Genomic DNA, 22,089 nt, shown 5'->3' on the forward strand with positions numbered 1-22,089 from the left:
AAAATGCAAATCCATACTCTCCGCTTAGCGTAATTAAAGGTAATACGTTTACCTTGTTCCCACTTTTTTGCCTCTGACTTAATGGTCCTTTGCCACTATTGATGTCCAGCTGGTTGCTTGGATTGTGAACTATCGCAATGCATTGAGGGATACTTATGCCAATGTAGCATCCAGTGTTCCCATACTATGATATTTCACGGGATGTAGTATGACATCCGGGTATTTTTCCCACGCCATTTCATATATACTATGGTTTCGGACATACTATGCACTATGTACTTGTGTACTAAATAGTGCGCGATTTGGGACGGAGGCAGGACCCACCTTTTCCCCCTCTGTGGGGTTCTTGTCCGGGTGGTACTTGAGGGCCAGCTTCCTGTAGGCCTTCTTCAGCTCGTCCGCGCTGGCGTTGGGCCTGACGCCCAGCATGTCGTAGAACCCAGTCTCCTTCACCATGGCTGTCTCCACACACACGCACGCAAAGTGCCCTGCAGGCAAGGAGCTCCTTTTTAAAACCAACGTGTCAGTTTCTCCTACAGGCCCTTGACATGGGCATATTTTAAGGAAATGGTTTAAGGATCCTAAAAAATATATATTTAGAGGGAAGCCCCCTTCATGTAGGTTCTGAGCCTTTTTTTAATCACTTTTATTATTTTAACAGTCCACACTTTTGATTCAAATACTTAATTTTCTCTCTCTGAATCTTTCTTGGAATCACACCCTGTACTTCATGATCGTCAGTCACATTTCACTGTAATCACAGACCGAATTCAAATTGTCTTCACAGATTTGATATATTCAAGAGCCAATAACACAGGTTATGAAAATATACTCAAATTCCTGGGCGCTTCCTCAAACGCTGACAGAGAAACTACAACACGAGATTTACAGTAAAAGTTTCTCTATTTTTCCTAAGTAAACCTTGAAAACATGACCGGATGTTGTTTCATTTGATGGAATAGTTTTTTTTGCCTGTTGACCCGCAGTGTAACACGACGGTGACGGTGTGGTTGCAAAAGCACATTGAGTAAGACACTTCTACTTTACATCAGCTGACTCCAGGTAACCGCGGACTTGCTGGTGTCGCTGGAAAACGACGCTCAGGACCCACGGACTTAAATTACACACATGGCTATTAGCCTAAATGTTTAACCTGAATAAACTTGAAGTATTGGCATACCGATTACAAATATGTATTCGCTCTAAATTAGCTTGTGAATAACGCATTTAAATTAACTTCTAACCTAACGCCTCTATATACAGTGTGTGTTCCTACATAACCACAGCTAAGCCAAGCTGCCTGGCAAAAAGCCCTCAAATCTTGTGTAAAGAACATTTAGAAACGCGATTTAAATCTGTTAAACAATATGAATAACGCGGGGAAATGTTAATTATCAAGCTGGAAAATCACAGTCCGACAGTTCTGATCCAGACTCAGGCTAGCTATGCTAACTAGGCAAGTTTAGCTGCCTAAGCAACAGAACAAGAAAGACTGACTTCACTGTTACAACGCAAGTGCCGTATATTTCCCGATAGTTTTTCCGCAATCAGTTATATTAGTCTACAAATATAACACAACAACACAGGTAGCAAGCCACTCTTATATTCGCGACCAGCTAACCTTAGCCACCAAGGCTACCTTGACTAACCTTTGTAATCTTCGTAGCGAGCTGTGAAAAGCTTTCTCTAGCCGAGGAATGGCCTGAATTAAGAAAAAGGAAGTATCGTATATTTCTCGGTTTTATAATTACTTACGTTACTTAGCTAGGAAGTTTACCTTCCCTAAACAGTGCGTATCAAAGGTAGTCAAAGCAAGTTAAGCTAAAATAACTATCATACTTACAGTGCAAAAATCGAAGCTCCTCTCGTCCCGCGCGAAGGACTTCTAGAAGCTTCCTCCTCTAGCTCTTTCTACTGGAATCCCAATTTTGCGTCACACCCCTTGGTGATGACGTCACTCGAATTCCTCCCATGCATAATGATGTCATGGGCATGTGTGCATCTTTCAAACACGCCCATTATTTAAACTAGAGGTTGCTTTATCGTTACTGTAACTGATGGTGTCAACTTGAAACTACCACACTGAGTACAAAATGATTTGGCTAATTAATTCAGAGTCGGGGCAGAGAGACTTTTTAAAATACCTTGCAAGTTAAACTCAGGAATATATTTAAAAGTAATAAAGTAAAGTTTAATCACCCTGGATAAATTATTAAGCTTGGTTAAACGTGGATCAACACTGGGAAAATGTCACATTTTTATTTCCCCTGTATTGTATTACTAATATAGTATCCACCTGTTCTAGCTAACCACAATTCGTTCATTTCACAAATGTAACTTTTTAAGACATATATCAATCATAATAAACTCTTAATAGTTCTCTGGGGACCGAAGTAATACAATTGTTTCTATACAGATATAGATACTGTAAATACAGATGTCTTCGATCATATGTTCTGAGCGTTTACCGGCGTACTATTCCAGTACTGGTTCCTGCAGTTCGACTATTTTTCCCTTGTACTTTTTGTCCCCCTTTCGTTTCCATAGTGCACGTTGCAGCGAATGAATTTTTTGTCGATTCTTGTTGTAGGAACATAGTTAGTAAAAAGCGTGGCGCCGCGATTCAGATTTTTCTGGTAATTAGCTACCTTTTAAGTATGTTCCGTAAAAGCACACCGAAAATATTTTTTTATTGTAGGGTAGGAATATTTCTGTCTACGTTCTTCGTTTTGTCTGGCAACGGTACTCAGCTAATCGCTAGTCTGTACTGTAGGGAAGTTCTTTGTTGACATAGACGTACAGGCGGTTCACTTTAGCTGGCTAGTTAGCGCTTATAATAGCGACTTTACTAGCTTGTTTGCTATGTTAATTAACATATCTTGCTAGTTAGCAACGCATTCTAGCAAATGTTACGATTTGTGCACTTTGGTATCTGCGTATTGTTGTTGCTGTACAGCTAGAGATGTATTAACCGGTAGGTGGCTAGTTAATGCTAATGTAAAACTTATTAACTAAAAATTCGTGGAGCACCACTTTGTCCAGCACCACCAACCAGATAATTACTTAATAACTTGACTAATATTGTGTTCAGGGAGACAATGTCTAGTTGCTGGCTCGTTCGGAAGGATGGAAGCCATAAACCAATACGCCTACCTCATCTCCAGACAGTGCTGTTGGGTCGGGGACCCGAAACTACAATTAAAGACAAAAAGTGCTCCAGGGAACAAGGTATAAAACCGTGTTTCTTTCTTTCGGGTCGATGCCAGTGCCCACTGCATGTGTAACACCATACAATAACGCGAATTAACGGTTAACTCCACAATATAGGCTAAGTGCTTGAGTGTGGTTTTTACATTTATTTATTTGTTGTCAAGGTTGGTGCCTGGTGATCGCGTTGGGATAAATGTATAGCTAATGAGTTTTTACAGTGTTTTTGAAATATATGCCGTTTCTCATTTTCTCACAGTGCAACTGAAGGCAGATTGTAACAGGGGATACATCTCTGTCAAACAGGTTTGTAAACCTGCACTGCTCACAAATGACTCTTCTGAAACACACATTTGCATGGTGTGTGACTGGTGAGTTCAGAGAAGCAGAAAGAGTATGCGTAGACACACTTGTTATTTGTCACTTTAAGTACGCTACAAACTTGACTTTTATTCTCATTGCTGCCTCATTTCTCAAAGCGTGCATTTCACCATCGCTTGGAGATATCTTCCTTTACCTTGAATTCGCAGTTTATGCTTCTGGCTTTGTGATATATTCCCTTTCACCTGTGCAGACGCTGACGTGAATAAGCATGGAGGAAGACATTTTATTGCGGTGGCGAAAAACATCAGAAAAATAATTTTCCTGAAACATGGGGTTGTGTGTCTCATAGTGCTGTTTGCAAAACTGGTATTCAAACCCACAACCTTCTGGCTATGTCACCATTCTTGACCACTCTTTTTGTGGCATTGAGTGGCAGCGTATTGTTATGGGCAGGGAACTTGACTTTCAATTCAGGGGTTGCAGGTGTGATTCCCAACTGGACTGACCCTTTTTCCTCTCTTGCCGTCGCACAGCTTGGTGTGAACCCCACCAGCGTGGGTTCAGACCCCGTTGGACAAGGGAAGGAGGTGAGGTTGAAGCCTGGGCAGCTGCTCTACATGGTCAACCAGCTGTACCCCTATACCGTTCAGTTCAGGGAGGAGTCCTCCAACCACAACCCCAACTCCAAGAGACCCCACACGCCTGGGACAGAGGAGCGGGACACCGACGCCAGGCCCCCCGGGCACAAGGTGCCCCGGCCAGAGGGTCCCGAAAAAGGCCCCAGCCAGCACAGATCCGAAGGGGCGCTGGGTATGCCCCCCTCAAAAACACAGCCCCGCCCCCCAGAGAAGACACAGCCTCGCCCCCCAGAGAAGACACAGCCTCGCCCCCCAGAGAAGACACAGCCCCGCCCCCCAGAGAAGACACAGCCCCGCCCCCCAGAGAAGACACAGCCCCGCCCCCCAGAGAAGACACAGCCCCGCCCCCCAGAGAAGACTGTCGGCAGCAGCGCACAGCCCCAAGCACAAGTATGCTTCTCGTGTGAACTTCAGTAGTATTTACAGAACTGCACGGTTTATAAGTGAGGATGTTATGCTGGTACACTGGGTGTTTTCAACATTTGTTAACATAATATAACATAATGACGAGAACAGGCCATTCAGCCCAACAATACTCGCCATTTTCCTCAGTAAATTAGTGCTCTGATTACAGACTAGATAGTGTCTAACATCGTATCCATACCCAGGTCTTGAAAATCCCCGGAGTTTCTACCTCTACTACGTGACGTGACAGACTATCTCACACATTGATGACTCTATGCATGAAAAAATTCTTTCTAATCTGTCTGTACGGAATTTACCTTTTGCTAATGTGTCTATACATGTCTAACAAACACAGTCTACATTTCTCTGTTTGTTTAATGTATGTACGTATACTGAGGCGTAGCTACGAACATACACACACATGTTCACGCTGTCTAAGTAAGGCCGTGTCCGTGACTTTTAATCACACATGTTCACTGTGTGCTGAGAGCTGAAAATGTGAAGCTGAATTGCTTTATGGCTGTGGAGTCGGTGTAAAGCTGCACTGGGTTTGTGCAGAGAGTCCCAGAGCTGCCTGTTCTTCACAGGAGACGGGTGGACACTGGAGCCAAGGCCTGAAAGCCAGCATGCAGGACCCCACAATGCAGGTGACTGGGCCTGCTTTGTCCCTCTAAGTGGTGTGTGTGTGTGCATGCGAGCGAGCGAGAATGAGTGTGTGAGAGAGTGAGAGTGAGAGTGAGTCAGTGAGTCAGTGAGTGAGAGAGCAAGAGAGTGAGTGAGAGAGAAAGAGAGTGATTGAGTGAGTGAGATAGAGAAAGAGAGACAGAGATAACTGCACAACCTCTGGTAGAGAAACTGCTCAGACTCACTCTGCAGTAGAAGTCCTGACTGAAGCTAGCAGTGGGGGCCAGTGGCTGGCAGGCTGCAGCTGTACCTGGAAAGTTGCTGGTTCGATTCCCTGCACTGCACTGTATGTTCAAGGCGCTATATCTAAATTACTTCCTTAAAAAAACAGCTGAATAAATGCAAAAAAAAAAAATCTGAAGGTTTGTAGGTTTCCTTGGACTAGGTTGTCCACTAGGGACAGTGAGTGTGAGTGCGTGTGTGTGTGTGATCGTGTGTGTGTGCGTGCATGCGTGTCTGTGTGTATGTAAGTGCGCGGGTGTGTGCGCGTATGTTTGCTTGTGAGTGTGTGCGTGTGTGTCTGTGAATGTGTGCATGTGTGTGTGTGTGTGCGCATGTTTGTGCATGCGTGTGTGTGCGTGCGCATGTTTGTGCGTGCGTGTGTGCAGTCTGGACTCTTCCCTCGTGTGCTGAGGAGGGCCCTTTGTGTTTCCAGGTGTACAAGGACGAGCAGGTGGTGGTCATTAAGGACAAGTACCCAAAGGCGCGCTACCATTGGCTGGTTCTCCCGTGGGAGTCCATCTCCAGCCTGAAAGCCCTGCAGGGGGCGCACTGCGGCCTGCTGCGGCACATGCAGCGCGTGGGAGAGCGCATGGTGCAGCAGTGCAGAGACGCGCAGTCCCTGCGCTTCCGCATGGGCTACCACGCCATCCCCAGCATGAGGTGAACGAGTGAATGCATGCATGCAGATTAATGAGTGAGGGGAGGGTTTAATTAATTGTGTGTGAATTTATAAATGGATGCATACGAAGTGCATTAACAGATGAGTGGATAAATACATTCATTGATTAAATATGGTGTTAATGATCTGGCTGGTACAGTAACATGGAGCCGCCTGCAGGTGCCGCTGTTGCTCTTCGGAATCGATCAAGCATGACTTAATTTTTCTTAATTATGTGCTTTTCCTGTTTGTTGTTATTATTATTTTCCCTCGTAAACCTCTTAAAGCCATCCATGCCAAAGTCCCATGTTCTCATTGTGCTATATTTCAAACAACTAGGCTACATAAAAAGTGATTACAAAAAATTTTAACCAATCAAATTTGGGACTTAGGGGAATCAACTGGCTCCTAATTACATTGCTGAACACATTTGTTTAAGTTCTTTCATAAATATTTTTTCCTTGAACTTAATAACACAATGCAGGTTTGCCTCATTGTCATTTGCTCCATCTTTCAATTGTTGATGATCTACCAAATGGTTAGTGTTAGTGGCCTGTTTGTCCACACCTTCACTAATTAGGAGCCTGTTGATTCACCTCAGTCTTTAACTCGATAAGTTAAATAATTCTGTAACCCCCTTTGTATCCAGTTGTTTGCAATATGGCACAACAAGCACAGCGTGAGCTTCCCGGCATGCATAGCTTTTTCTGACAAAAGTGGCTTAAGTTGGTAAATAATCCATCTCAACACGAAAAGCACGTGGTTAAGAAAAATGACGGCTTGCTAAAATTCCAGGATTGCAATTCCGGTTCAAACCAAAAGCAATCATACGCAGGGCCGAATACCACCGATTTACTCGAGTCTGTCGGGAAAATCTCAAAATAAAAAGCTTGGATTAAGCTGTACAGTGCAGTGTAACTGCAACCATAAACTGTATGCCACCTGATTGGTTTTGCGTTAGTTTACCTGTGAAATACTTTGGGCCGTGTAGTGTATGTGGACGCCTGACATCCAACATTTCATCCAAAATAACGGGCATTAATAAGGAGTTGGTCCACCCTTTGTTGCTGTAACAACCTCCGCTCTTCTGGGAAGGCTTTATGCTGGACGCTGGAGCCCTGCTGTAGGGATTTGCTGCCGTTCAGCCAGAAGAGCATCAGTGAGGTCGGGCTCTTATTTAGCAGCCCGAGCTGTGATCAACAGCCCCAGACCAAGGGGTGTCCAGATACATGTGGTCATATAGTGTATCACTGGGTGGGGGTGGAGCATAACGTTCAGGGTGTAAGAATATGGGCTTGTGACTCCAAGCTCACCGGTTTGATTCCTCGTGGGCTGCCCCAGGTACTGATGCTGAATTGTTCTTTCAGTACATGCATATATTACGTAATGAGTATAAGCTGTGTGACATGCTCTGGACTTGACTGCTGAATGGCTTTAATGTTAAACGTGCCTGCTTTCTGTGTTGCCCCAGCCACGTACACCTACATGTGATTAGTCAGGACTTTGACTCTCCTTGCCTGAAAAACAAGAAACACTGGAATTCCTTCACAACTGACTACTTTATTGATTCTCAAGGTAAAAAGAAAATGGCTACTTTTACCTGGGGTGGCTCAACCATTAACCTTAACTTGTTGTCCATTTTGAATGGCCTGTTCTCCTCATTGTGTGTTCTTATGCTCTTATGTTCTAGATGGGCTGAATGGCCTGTTCTCCTCATTGTGTGTTCTTATGTTCTTATGTTCTAGATGGGCTGAATGGCCTGTTCTCCTCATTGTGTGTTCTTATGTTCTTATGTTCTAGATGGGCTGAATGGCCTGTTCTCCTCATTGTGTATTCTTATGCTCTTATGTTCTAGATGGGCTGAATGGCCTGTTCTCTTTATGCGTTCTGATGTGGTAGACGAGCTGAAGGTCCCGTGTGCCTGGGGTGTGTGTGCTCTCTCTCTCGCAGACGTGGTGGCGATGCTGGAGCGGGACGGGCGCGTGACGGTGCAGGAGGGGGCGGGCGAGCTGCTCAAACTGCCGCTGCGGTGCCACGCGTGCCACAGAGAGCTCGCCACCATGCCGCAGCTGAAGGAGCACCTGAAGACCCACCTGCCCAGGTGAGGCGGGAGTGCGCCTGCAGGGGGAGACAGAGAGCAGGAATGTTCCAGAAGAAGACCGCAACGTTTTTTTTGTGTGGTTCCCTCTCCTCTGACACTGGGGAAGATGAGCTGCTCCTTCCTCTCTCTTCAGTCCAGCAGTTAATCTCGCAGACACCGCCAGTCACCTGAGGATGTGAATGTGCTGCTTCTGCTGCCTCGGCCACAGGGGGGTGCTGCTGAGCAATGGGTCACAGATTTCCCTCCCTCCCCCTCTGCCTCTCTCCCTCCCACAATATCTCTCTCCCTCCCTCTGTGCCTCCCTGGGTGACTGGAAGCAGTGCTGCCGTGCCTCATGGGAAAGACAGGCAGAGGGAACAGGAATATCACTGTAGAACTACAGCAGCATTCCACACAGTAGCCTTCCATAGGAGTGATTCAGGGAATTTTCACCCCCCTCCCCCGCCCCGCCGCCCCCCCCCCCCCTACAATTAAAAGTTTCCAAAAAAATTACGGCTCAAGTTTATTTTTTGTTTCATTCATAGAATGACAGACAGGGGGCGACACTTCCCTTTTAAAGACGTGTGTTAGTATCTACAGTGGAAACTTTACAGACTTCAGTCGGACCATTTCTTAAAAGGTGCTGTCATTAATAAAATTATTTTTTGTCTAAATGGACATATTGCATGGCAAACTGCTGAAGCGAAGCAGGTCTGGGCTTCGACTGTAAAACAAAGTTCCTGGTGAAAGATGTTTTGGTGGGCCTACATGAACAGTTAAAGTGACAGTGACAGTTAAAAGTGACAGTTAACCAGTGACGTTTATGAAACCATTTGCCATTTTAATCAGACTTTTCTCCTGTAATCACAGAGAACTTTAGCTGCAATTAAGGCAGTCTCACAGAAAAGTACATTTTCTCAACGAAAAAGTGGAATTATGGTGATCTTGGAAAGGTGTCTTCAGTGCGAAGTGCAACTTTGAACCAGGAATAAAGCATTTGGGAACAAATGTACAAGGTTTCAGTCTTAGACAGAATTAAAGACTTTGTTGTGTGTTATAAATCCACACAAACTAATGCAGATATCTGTCTCCATACTCCCTTGTGCACTGTGTGCAGGAAGTCCCCCCCCCACCCCCTTCTTATTTAACTGGAGGAAGTTGACTCGGTCTCCATTCTCCATTTTGTTCTGGGAAAGTCCAGCCTACAGGAAGTAACAAAAGCAGACCCACGGAAAGAGTACTGTTTACTGTCATGTGGCTACCATAACAGGCATGTGTGTGCATGGTGGTAGAGGGCACTGTACAGTATGATTTTTTTTTTTTTTTTAATTATGGAACTTTTTTTTTTTTTTTTTTGCAATGTTCATTGATGGGCAAAAAAAAAAAAAATTCAGGATGTAACAATGTCAGTGTTTATGTTGTGATTCTGAACTAAGATTTGTTTGACCAAATAAGCAAGCATCTATAAGATCTGTATACAGTATATATATACAGTATATATACTATATATATATACACACTCACCAGCCAATATATTTTATATATATAATACATTATATATAATGTGCCCTTCCTAATTTTTGGGAAAAGATAATTTTTTCTTGATTTGGCTCTGTACTCAACAATTTACAATATACATTTCTATTTCTCCATGTATAAATGACAGCACTTTTTAATACATAGCCACCCCATTTCAGAGCACCCTAAGGTTTTGGACAAATGGCTTCACCTGTTTGATTAGTCAGGTGTGTTCAACTGGAGGGCACTGCACACACAAGAAACGTCTGGTACGTCTAATGCATCAGTAGTCATCAGTTTGAACTTGTAAATCTTGGAAAAAATATTAGATCAATATAAATGATAATACATAAAAGTGTATGTATATATATTACATTACATTACATTTATTTGGCAGACGCTTTTATCCAAAGCGACATACAAAAAGTGCATTTCATGGTCATAGACAACCATTAAACACAGGTTCAGTAAGATACAATACTTATTTTGTACAGCTATTTCTAGCCAAGAACACAGTTTAGTTCACACAGTGAACACTATTCAGACCGAACCTCTGCAAAGCCAACTAGGCAGAAGAATAAGCTACAGTATTAGGACAAATACAAATTACCAAGAAGTGCTGGGATGGGGCAACATGTAACAAGTGTGGGGGGGGGGGGGGGGGGGGGCGTGGTGGTGACAGCGTGGTGGTAGTTAGTCCAGGTATAGTCTGAAGAGATGAGTCTTCAGGCCACGGCGGAAGATGGGTAGTGAGGGGGAGGTTCGGAGAGGGACGGGGAGTTCGTACCACCACTGGGGAGCAAGGGTGGAGAAGCTCTGTGATCCCTTTGGGCGGGTGGGATGGGTTACAAGGCGACCTGTTGCCGCAGAGTGGAGTGGTGGAGCAGGCACATAGAATCGAGTCGTGTCCTGCAAGTAGATGGGGGCTGTCCTGTTGGCAGCAGTGTAGGCAAGGGTCAGAGCTTGGAACCGGATCCTGGCAGCGACCGGTAGCCAGTGGAGTGATCGTAGCAGAGGAGTGACGTGGGAGATATATATATATACGTCGCTATAAAAAGTCCAATAATATATATGGTCACCCTAATTATGCGTGCTTTTAAAGTGCACGTGTATAAGGCTTGAATCTTGTAAAACTGAATTTGAGACTTTAAGCATTAAACCACACAAACGAGTAGGTATAAAGCATGTAAACCTAAAAGAAAGAAATAAATAAAAACTCAAAAGAGAAAGTGAAACTTTGGGGCTGGGGTCGTATGTGATAGAAAAACAGCAGACTCCATTTTGTGATCTAACAGACGAAGGAACAGTAGATCCGGCGAAGAGCGTTGCACGGTAAGTTTTCTGCTTACTACGGGGAGAGTGGTTCTCAGATACAGTACAGCAAACGGTGCTCTGTCGTCATAGATTTCCGGTAACGGTATATTTTTTATTAGTTTCATTATTGTTTACCGACTAAGAGTAAAAACCGGTCGAGACACTTAGATCTTTAAGCAGACTCTGAACTTGAGCAAAACATTCCTGTTCAAGTATTTTAGCGGGGCCAATTGCCACTGCATTGTTTTACGATTTGTGCTACACACCACGTTTCTAATTACCCACGAATAGGTTTCAGGAGATGGGTAATTCGAATTTGACTATGTTAATTTATTCCAAGACTTGGAACTCGCCTTGGACTTCATAAATACATCTTAAAAGGATTTCTGCGCTTACTTAACGTTGTTGTTGTTCTTCTTCTTCTTCTTATTATTATTTATAAAGTGCAATTACATCAAGCAGTTTAAAAGTAACTACTGAGGTTGCTTGGGTAGGGGGTCTTTTAGTTTCTTTTGTTAGTGTGCAAAGTGCAACCTGTACCGATTCATTGTGACATCTACTGGCCTAATCAGGGATTACATTTTATGTTTAAGGTGAAACTGAGGCAGTGATAAGTATCAGTACACATTCTTTAAATAAATAAATAACAGACAACAACTTTTAAAAGACATTTAAAAAATATTTGTGGTTCATCTGAAACTCCCCCATCAGACTTACAGCTCTCCTGTTCATAAATAACATTCTAATTTCTATTATTTACTGTTTATACATTTAAAAAGTATAATTTATTTATCCTGTAGCTCAGTCAATACTCTTTTTTTTGTAAGAAAAAAGGTTCTTTTTTCTTGCACAGGGTCTTTAAGTGTAGGTGCTAAGAGTTGCAGTCTGAAGGTGCGGTCCGTGGAACTGTCTCTGGAGATTATATAGCGCCCTTTGTCTTGAAACAGGTGCATTGTGAGCTGCTAAAGTGCACACAGCAGACCTAGTGGACTGAAAGGAGGACAGTCATAAACCAGGAGGCTGTAAAAATGGCTGAAAAAAAGGGTGAGTGTAAATTCATACACTGTTCAAGACAGAGAGGGTGTAATGGCATCGGGGGGGTCGGGGGGGGTGGGGGGGGGGGTTTTGCCACACTATGGACTGCCCCACACACACCTCGCCAAATGCGTAATTTTTTATTATTTTTTTTAAGTGGAACCGCCTGAACGGATGACACGTTCTGTCAGTTCTGTGTCACTGTAATGAGGCTGTGAACGTCCATTGCGGTGATCCGGGGAATTTTCTTCGGAAGCGACGATGGACAACGTTCCGTGTGTTTGTTCATGCGTTGTGTGTTTGCTGCAGCTGTGGAGCTGTGGCAGAAGGAGATGGCGGCTGACAGCTGCGACAGCGACGAGGAGCAGCAGATGATGGAGGACTACCTGAAGCAGAGGAAACTGATGAAGAAGATGAAGAAAGAGCAGGCGGTTCAAAAACACGGGAAGACCGAAAAGGGAGTTGGGGAGATCCAGTGGGAACGTCACTCGGAGTCGTCGGGAACAAAATGGGGGGCAGATTTTGAATTTCAGAGAGGGATGCTGAACCCGGTGGGAATCCGTGGAGGGATCGGATACGAGTCTCGGTACGAGAAAAAATCAGTTAAGGCCGTCGCAAAGTTTCCCTTTTAACGGCATCTGGAGTGAACAAATGCGTTTCCCAGTAACATTTCATTAGGAGTAACACACACGCACAACACACACAGGCGTACACACACACAGACACAACACCCTCACCCGACTCAAACACACACAATGCCATGGCCAAACGTAAACACACAACACACACAACACAACATGGTGCATTGGGAAAACATCCATCCATGACCCCCCCCCCCCCCCCCCCCAATATTATCATGTTGTACTGTTAGTGTCCCCCTCCCCAAATAATTTCCTAAAGAAAATGTCCTGTTTATTGTCCCCCGTCTCCCAAAGTTGAAATGAGATCTGCGTCCTAGCAACAGTGGGTGTAACGCAGGAAGTGGATCTTTCTGTACCGCCTTCGGCTTTGACACTTCCTGTCTCTCTCTCTCTCTCTCTCTCGTTCTCCGTTTGCCATTTCAGTTTAACATCTTTGTTTCGTGCCGTTTTAACTCATGTAATCTGAAAGCTGATGCAGGTGGAGACGCACGACCCTTAATGCCTTTGTGCCACACTGATTATTCTCATTACACACACAACATTCAGACCTCTGAAGCACTCCCACATGACTGAGTACAGCCACCTCCTGGCCGAGCAGTGTAACAGCGCTTTTAAACGCACGCATGTTCGCTCCATCAGTTCTTTGATGCGCTGTTACTGATTCCGATCAGTTACCTCTCCCACGAGAGCATGCTGTGCACCACAACACCACACTAGCAGACGCTCTTATCCAGAGCGACTTACATAGCATTTTACATTGTATCCATTTATACAGCTGGATATATACTGAAGTAATTCAGGTTAAGTACCTTCCTCAAGGGTACAACGGCAGTGTCCTTACCCAGGAATTGAACCTGCGACCTTTCGGTTACAAGCCCAGTTCCTTACCCACTGTGCTGCACTGCCGCCCGGCGCTTCAGCCTTGTGTGAATCATTATATAAAAAATGTCTAGAGTCTGTGATGTTCTCGTGTCAGGTTCTGAACTGCTGTGCTGCAGTAGGGCATATTTTTGGATTCTGCATGAGAATCAGCACAGCCGAAGCAAAGGCATTCATCCTCCGTTGTGCAACTGAAATGCAGTACAAGAGCCAACAGATACTACGTGCTGATTGGTTTATTCAGTTGCTGTAGAATAACCACAATCAGAAGTCACTTGCTGGTTTTTTTTTTTGTTTCGTTTTTTTCTCGGGGGTGGGTGGGTGGCGGTTGTGGAATTTCTGGTTTGATGTTTGCCAATTCTTCTATTCTGTATGTTGGTTTGTTTTGTCTGATAGTAGTATCTGTGTAAAACGTTCTATACGAATAAATCTGCATTGAACTTCATGCTTGTTTATTGTAAGACGTCCTATACAAATAAATCTGCAGTGAATTGAACGCTTGCTTATGGAGCTGCCCCGTTAGAATCCGCTGCAGGTTAGTTGAGCAGATTGGCCCAAAGTTTGCACATGAGGGCATGGGAGTGGTTTGCATCCAGAGGGTCTGATCTGTTTCTGCCCCCCTAACTGCCTCGAGGGCAGGTCCAGCGTTTAAACCTGGATGGGAAGATCGCACGACCCCCCCCCCCACAGTAATCAGGTACGTTACCTTCATGTTCTTCCTGGGGTGGGGTGGGGGGGGGCTAAGTTAAATTGGAGCCTGATTCGGTTCTGCATACATTTTCTCCTGTGTGCTGTCTTACCCTTCAAACTTTCAAACCAACCTCACAAGCCGAAGCCAAACACAACCTGGCTGAAGGAGCAGCCGATCGCAGAACGTGTGAACCAGGCTCTCTCTCTCTCCTCCTGGCGACAGAGCAGGTCGGTCCCTAACCCACACTCCTGCTCCCAGTCAGGCTCGCAGGGGACTGGAGCGTATCCCAGCATGCATTGGGTGGAAGGCCGGAACCTGCCCTGCAGTTTAGTGTACAGGAAGGAGAGCGCTGTTTAAGATGGAGGGTCATGGTGGCCCGAGCGATGTTGAAAGCCTCAGAAATAATCATATTATTATATACCTCCATCGGTCAGCTTACATTACATTACATTACATTACAGGCATTTAGCAGACGCTCTTATCCAGAGCAACTTACACAACTTTTTTACATAGCATTTTACATTGTATCCATTTATACAGCTGGATATATACTGAAGCAATTTCGGTTAAGTACCTTGCTCAAGGGTACAACGGCAGTGTCCTACCCGGGAATCCCCACCGAGGATTTCAGAAATCGTGCTGACTCATTATCTGTAACTGACGGTTTAGGAGGGCAACGCTGTGGGATCACAGCCAGTTTTTTCATTTTTTCAAAAACGGAGTTGGGGGTCAACTTCACAGTCAGCGGCAGGTAAAAGATTTGCTTACTAGCGCCTGAGTGCTTGAAACACTAATAAATTACTCCTGCTTTACAAATAGGTCTTATCTCTAGCCAATCAATAATGTCAGCTATAACCTGACAAGGTTGTTTTATTCCCTGTTGTAAGCTACGCCTGAGTTAAGGTTTTAACCAGCATTACTTAAATAAATACACAGCCTAGTCATTGGCCTATGGATGTAATTATGTGTTAAAAACAAAAAAGTAAACAAATAAAATTAGCCTCTGGAGTGGTTAAGAGTGTCTACAAAATTCATAAATGCAATCCACACAAACGAATGTAGGTCTTTTTTTCGTTTTTATGAGGCTCGTGAACTCTCCACACCCTCCACGAAGGGAAAGTGAAACCTGGGTCTGGGGTCTGCATAACCTGGATATATATATGCAGACTCCATTTCGCGATCGAAGAGACGACCGGAGAAGAGGTCCGGAGAATACCGCTGCACGGTAAGTAAGTTGGCTTACTTCGGAAAATGCTTGCTGTCGCCCTCAAGCACAGTAGACTACAGCTAACTTCAGCGGTACTGTATCGTTATATATTTCCGATAACGGTATTTGTTTTGATTGTTTCGTTTGAGGCACAGGAATATTTATCTTAAAGTAGGTAATCGACTTCAACGTTTTTATGCGTTTTACACTTTTCTGTTTTTTCAGCGTTTCCCCTTAAAGTACCCTGAATATATATTTTTAAAATTACTTCTTTAAATGAGCGCAGCCGGTCGCGCTGTCTACTTCTGTCTGGAGGAGGTAGTCGCTACTCACGTGGAGAGCAGTTAGCACTGTGGAAAGTTGCCGAATCGGATTTTGTGTATATAAATAAAGTATGGAATTGGATTTTTGTGTGTAAATAAATAAATGAACAAAGCCAAACAAAACGGATAGTTTGCACATTTGACAAGAACACTATGGTGAAACCGGTAGACACTTATATAGAATTTAAAAAAGAAAGAAAGAAAGAAAACGCTGGTGTTGTGAAAATGGGGGCTGGACTAGAAAGAAGGAAAACGCGACTGACAGCAAGGAACTGTGGGACGGATCTGCTCCGATCCGTTCCCGAAGTCAGATCCGACGCGGAGTCGATTGCTATCTAGAGCCGCGTTTCCACCAAAATTACCCGGAACTTTCAGTCCCAGGAACTACTTTACCAGGAACTAAAAGGTTCCTTCAGCCAATGGTTGTCTGCGTTTCCACCGGGGTCTAAAGTACCGCGAAGATTAGGCAAAGTAGCCCACTGACGTTGTCGTCGGTCCATCTGTCATACGATTTCTTCTGTAACCCCATACTACCACCGAAGTAGCCTACATTATTTTCTAATAACCGGGACAGCCCGGAGGGGTTTATTCCACTTATATACAACGGGTTACCAACAATGACTATATATGGTTACTTTTGTATTTATTGATTTTCATATATCATCCCAAACACATTCATTAACAGCAGAAAACATGCACACGTTGTAAACAATTTGCTGTTTTATTACTTTCTCGTCGTCAATTCCATATAGGCTAATCGCAAAATGACAATAGAACGAAAACTCGGACTTGCGTGAAAATGTAAATTAGTAGTGGTACAGCCACCGTTTGCTTTCCTTCGAAGTTACTGCTAGCCGAGCAGCGAAGTGTGCCCTCCAGATGCGAACCATGCACCATAAATGAGTCCATAGTCTTCCTGGTCTTTTCGTGGAATTGAAAAATGGCAGTAAAATTGAGTGAAATTACGGCAGTCTGAAAAAGGGAAAGGGAAAGGGAAGATTACTAGAATTAACCTGTTATTTTACCCGGATAAAAAGTGCGGAAGGTGGTTTCCAGTTTGCTTGTACTGTATCACCAATGTTAATTATGGAGAACTACCGCATACCTCACATAACTGTATCAAACGTTTTGAGTCAATTACAACGGGCTAACAAAGAAAATCCGGAAGAAAATATTCAGCAACCGAATTAATCCGTTTGAATGTTTTGGTAGCCTACGTAATATGCTGTCCCAGCACGAATGCTTAGCATTTTATAAAACGAATACTAAAGCAAGAAAAGAACAGAAGAGCACACGTTATAATTCCAAGACGTTGACAGGCTATAACCAAAAGTAGGCTACTGCGCCGCATAACATACAAGTTTGATTTGAAGTTATTATGAAAATAAATTGGTTTGCCCCTGCAGTACTGTCTGTGCTGGTACCAATAACCTGGTTACCAAATACCAACCGTCATCAAAGCACCGTATAAGGAGTCGAAAGGTTTGCACCGATAGAGAAACAAGATTACTTAATATTTTTCATTTTTGTTCCAAAATCGAAAGTCTTAGGTTTTACTGTTGAAATCAGTTTTTTTCTTTGCTATTTTTATTTCTTTGCTATCAATGTGCTATCAATCAGAAATGTTTTTCTTGATACTTTTGTCACAAGTCTTTATGCAAAGTATGATCTACACAGTACGATGTGCGTTGTTCTAACTGAGATTTTAACGTTGAAACGACCGTTGTTTTGTTTTTTACAGCACGCGCGCTACACTACGTGACGTTCCATTACTTCAGAGACATTAAACAGGCACAGAGATTTGCAAAACCAACAGAAGTAATACATAGCTCAACAACAGCAGCAATTACAACACAAGATAAAAGCACTGTTTGAGCCAGGTGTACAAGAAGTGTGAGGCGCACTATGGCCTGTTCACGTGATCACATAGAAATCATATGTTTTATATTTAAACTAATTTGTATTATTTGCTGTTTATACATTTGGTAAAAAGCAATTATAATGTCTTTATCTTGTAGCTTAGTCAATACTCTTTTTTTGTGAGAAAAAATGTTCTTTTTTCTTGCACAGGTTCTGTAAGTGTAGCTGCTAAGAGTTTCAGTCTGAAGGTGCGGTCTGTGGAACTGTGTCTCTGGAGATTATATAGTGCCCTTTGTGTTGAGACAGGTGAATTGTGAGCTGCTAAATTGGACTCAGCAGGCCTAGTGGTGCGGAGTATGACTGAAAGAAGGACAACCAGGAGGCTGTAGAAATGGCTTTAAGAAATGGTAAGTGTAAGTTCATAAGCTGTGCAGAAATTGGAGTAAAATTTGAGAGTAAAAAACATGGTACTGATGGTGATGCTGATACAGGTGAGAGTACACCTGTCCTCAGGTAACAGCGTCTGGAGAGGCTGCTGTTTTTGTTGACTGTGCTTCAGCTGTGCACCCAAAATATGAACCCCTGTTAACATATGAGGCTTTTCTTGAGTATTATTGAAAAGTATTTTTCCCTGTACTGTCTGTGGGGTTCATAGTCATTGCAGCCCTCATTTAAAATAGCACTATCCTCCCTAAGTGTGCACTATCCTCCCTAAGCATGCACTATCCTCCCTAAGTGTGCACTATCCTCCCTAAGCATGCACTATCCTCCCTAAGTGTGCACTATCCTCCCTAAGTGTGCACTATCCTCCCTAAGTGTGCACTATCCTCCCTAAGTGTGCACTATCATCCTTAAGTGTGCACTATCCTCCCTAAGTGTGCACTATCATCCTTAAGTGTGCACTATCCTCCCTAAGCGTGCACTATCCTCCCTAAGCGTGCACTATCCTCCCTAAGTGTGCACTATCCTCCCTAAGTGTGCACTATCCTCCCTAAGCATGCACTATCCTCCCTAAGTGTGCACTATCCTCCCTAAGCATGCACTATCCTCCCTAAGTGTGCACTATCCTCCCTAAGCATGCACTATCCTCCCTAAGTGTGCACTATCCTCCCTAAGCATGCACTATCCTCCCTAAGTGTGCACTATCCTCCCTAAGCATGCACTATCCTCCCTAAGTGTGCACTATCCTCCCTAAGCATGCACTATCCTCCCTAAGTGTGCACTATCCTCCCTAAGCATGCACTATCCTCCCTAAGTGTGCACTATCCTCCCTAAGCATGCACTATCCTCCCTAAGTGTGCACTATCCTCCCTAAGCATGCACTGTCATCCCCAAGCGTGCACTATCCTCCCTAAGTGTGCACTATCCTCCCTAAGTGTGCACTGTCATCCCCAAGCGTGCACTATTGTCCCCAATGTCTACTATTCACCCATGTGCACTATTATCCTCAGTGCGCACTATTCTCCTAGGCGTGCACTATTCACCCCAGTGTGCACTATGGGATTCTAGAGACAGCCTTTCATTATTCAGGGCTATGTCTGTAAACAGCGATAAAAAAACTGTGTCAACAACAAAGTTTTTTCTGTTAGGAAATGAATCATACTTCTGCAACATGTCACTTTCTTGGCATGTCAAAGTGAAAACAATTGCTAAAATAATTTTTTTTTAAAAGATGATTAAAATATTTTAATGATTATGTATCTGAGTACATCAAGTATTATGCCACTTCTGTGTCATTGTAATCCAATAACAAATGACTAAAATGTGATTTTGGAATATTCTGCAAAGCACTTACGGAAAAATATGAATTCACTTACATTTCCACAGCTCTGGAAGTCTATGACAGCGACAGTGACAGCGACAGCGAGGACGAAGATGCCAGGCGAAGGAGGAGGAGGAGGAGGAGGAGGAGGATGATGATGACGCTGATGTCAGAAGTGAGGCGGTCCCATTGCATTCAGGGTGCGTTGGAGATTGGGCCGGTCGGGATACAGGGCCGGGCTGGCCTGGTCTCCTTGACCCGGAGCTACCGAACGGCCGATTCGTTTGAAGTGGAGAGCCGGTCAGTTTTGGGTGTGAGCGCCGGTGCCGGTATCGACGGGCTCGGACGGGTCGGTGCGTCCGCCAGCGTCGGTGTGTCCACCAGAGTACGGTCTGACGGAAGGGCAAACGTGTCGGTCAACGTGGGGGCAAGCGCAGGGCTCAGTGCGGGAGATGGTATGGGGATTGGCGTGGGGGCAAATTTGGGTGTGAGTGTGGGACCTGGAGGAGTGGAAGTGGAGGCGGGTGCGGGGATGAACTTCGGGGGGGTGGAGTTTGGAGTGCGGGCCGGCATCGGGTCCAACGGGCCTAGTTTGGGGCTTGATGTAGGAGTGGGATCTAGGAAGATGAATATGTTGGGCTTCTAGTAGTCTGGACAAATGCATGTACTTTCCGGGGCAAAAGGGAGGAGCCTCTGCCGCTGGGAGCCAGCGGCGGCTTCCCTATTGGTTAACCGAACTGTCTGTCTCAGTGTGCCGTTCTCACCCCCCCCCCCCGACACTCCCTCTGTTCCGTGCTGCAATCTAAGTCCTGACTGAAACACACCAGCGAAACGGACAAAGCTCTCGAGCTAACCCAAATTATCTGCTAAAAACAAAATTATGGACAAATTCGAAGAAGACTTTCCAAATACATGGCGTGACTTCGTTGAAGAACCTTCAGCGCGTATGTTTGGATACGCTGTTATCGAACAGAGATGTACTCGCTTGCTTGCCTACAGGATTTGGCAAAAGTTTAATTTTTCAAGTGTGGCCTACGGTGTGCAATCTGCTATCAAATAAAATACCCAGAAAAATGGCCAGAAGAAGCAATGGTTTTGATTGTTTGCCCGTTACAATCAATAATGGAAGTGTAATTGTTGAACCAAAAAGGAATTAAATAAATAAATGTATCACCGATAAATAAATTGTGTTTGTTTCTTTTATTATCAAATCTCGAACCGCAGACTCTGCATATCTCGGTGATAAACTTCGATGGTGTAGTCGGTGCTCTGACGCTAACGTTAGCCGTTTTCCCCAAATAGTGGCGAACTGATGCGGGTCTGTGGAAAAGTTTGCCTTCGGTAATGTTTTTCCGGTGCACGTCTCAGACCACGCCTGGCCAAAACATACAGTCTATGGGCCAAAATCGTCACCATATTTGGAGCGCCGCCCCTCTGCACTCTGATTGGTTGAAGGTTGCCTCCTTCGTTTATGCCTAGAACGTCAAGGCATCGGCCAGGCTCTGTTGAGCGAAGTGAAAAAAGAGACTGGCTCACAAGGCTAGGCTTCTAACAACACACACACGGATGCACACACACACACACACATACACGCATCCACACACACACACACACGCACCATCATGTTACACCACAAGGAAGGAAGATTGTTCTTATATTTCAGAAAAAACAGAAAAAGGAATTTTCCACTAATCACTGAGTATGTCGGTGACAACAAAGAATAACAACGCTGACGCTGATTTGTGGGTAGCTTCCGGCTGTACTTCTGTGTAAACTAAGAAGAGAAAATTGGCGTTGCCCCATAGAACACAATATGGTTGCCACCTTGAATGGAAACTACAGAATATCTCCACCAATCATGGCGTATGTTGGTAACAACAAATCCAGGTAATTGGCAGTTGCTTACTTGTGAAGTCCCTGTGGGGTAAAGTGGCATCTTATCCTTACTTGATTACCCCTGGATCCCTTCAAGGTGCCAATAATTTTTGTTTGCATTGATATGATCGATCTGAAAATGAGTTTTGTCTGGGGGCTGCCGGGTGGTTCATCCTGTTCAGGCACTGTTTTTAATGCATGATGGCGCCATGGCGACGCTGTGGCCAATTATGATGTCACACAGGGGTTAAGAAGGGTTCATGTTCGCATAAAAAGCCAGGTTTCCAAATGACATGCAAACATTTTCATGAAGGGGTTCTGGGAGCCATTCTTAAATTAGGAGAATAATGTTTGCACATATGAGGGGAGAATGGTAGGAAATGTGGCTTTTTGTGTGAAAACAAGGACATTTTTTTCCTTTTTACCATTAAATGATCATTTCCGCACAGGCTTTCATTGATTATGCTGGACCCTGAAGTACAGTGTAATGCATTCAGGGGGGAAATCTCTTCTTTTTTTTTTTTGCAAAATGATGCAATTAATATGATAACTGTAATTTACACCAGAACCTTCAGCAAGACAAATGTTGATACTTGTGTTTTTCCATTTGATAGAGAGCCCAGAGAAGACCGTGTGCAGTTGTCAGGGGTCAATATCAGCATTCGCCATGTTGATCTGCACTGATGATCATCCAAAACAGCCACCATTTTGATTTCATCCTTGACGGACCGGTACAATGAATCTGATACGTCATGACACTGCTGCG

At 44.2% G+C, this 22,089-nt stretch overlaps 2 protein-coding genes and 1 pseudogene across 8 annotated transcripts; 2 read left to right on the forward strand and 1 right to left on the reverse strand.

Moving 5' to 3' along the window:
* The window catches only part of LOC118227693, a 10,017-nt pseudogene extending 9,561 nt beyond the window's left edge, over positions 1–456 (reverse strand).
* A 2,085-nt stretch (positions 457–2,541) lies between these two features.
* Positions 2,542–8,690, forward strand: aptx (aprataxin). Its single transcript, XM_035416640.1, has 8 exons — positions 2,542–2,636; positions 3,092–3,228; positions 3,467–3,513; positions 4,065–4,559; positions 5,162–5,221; positions 5,914–6,140; positions 7,610–7,713; positions 8,089–8,690. Exons 2-8 carry the CDS (start codon positions 3,099–3,101, stop codon positions 8,241–8,243), a joined length of 1,218 nt encoding a protein of 405 aa, XP_035272531.1. The 5' UTR covers positions 2,542–2,636; positions 3,092–3,098; the 3' UTR covers positions 8,244–8,690.
* Positions 8,691–14,847: 6,157 nt separating this feature from the next.
* LOC118227121 (fibroin heavy chain-like) lies at positions 14,848–20,633 on the forward strand. 7 transcript variants are annotated; one of them, XM_035417268.1, is made up of 4 exons: positions 14,848–15,047; positions 15,381–15,521; positions 17,993–18,093; positions 19,514–20,633. In XM_035417268.1, the coding sequence occupies exons 3-4, from the start codon at positions 18,078–18,080 to the stop codon at positions 20,092–20,094; spliced, it is 597 nt and encodes a 198-aa protein (XP_035273159.1). In that variant the 5' UTR covers positions 14,848–15,047; positions 15,381–15,521; positions 17,993–18,077; the 3' UTR covers positions 20,095–20,633. The 7 variants fall into 7 exon arrangements, with proteins under 7 accessions (XP_035273159.1, XP_035273163.1, XP_035273160.1 ...); XM_035417272.1 differs by having other exon boundaries at positions 15,411–15,521; positions 17,989–18,093; XM_035417269.1 differs by having other exon boundaries at positions 15,411–15,521.
* Positions 20,634–22,089: the final 1,456 nt, after the last annotated feature.

Source organism: Anguilla anguilla, chromosome 5, assembly GCF_013347855.1.
Source record: "Anguilla anguilla isolate fAngAng1 chromosome 5, fAngAng1.pri, whole genome shotgun sequence".
Taxonomy (NCBI): Eukaryota; Metazoa; Chordata; class Actinopteri; order Anguilliformes; family Anguillidae; genus Anguilla; species Anguilla anguilla.

Coding starts and splice junctions, on each gene's coding strand:
- aptx (XM_035416640.1), top strand. CDS start 3,099: ATGTCTAGTTGCTGGCTCGTTCGGAAGGATGGAAGCCATAAACCAATA. Junction 3,514..4,064: donor GATACATCTCTGTCAAACAG/GTTTGTAAACCT, acceptor GCCGTCGCACAG/CTTGGTGTGAACCCCACCAG. Junction 4,560..5,161: donor GCGCACAGCCCCAAGCACAA/GTATGCTTCTCG, acceptor TGTTCTTCACAG/GAGACGGGTGGACACTGGAG.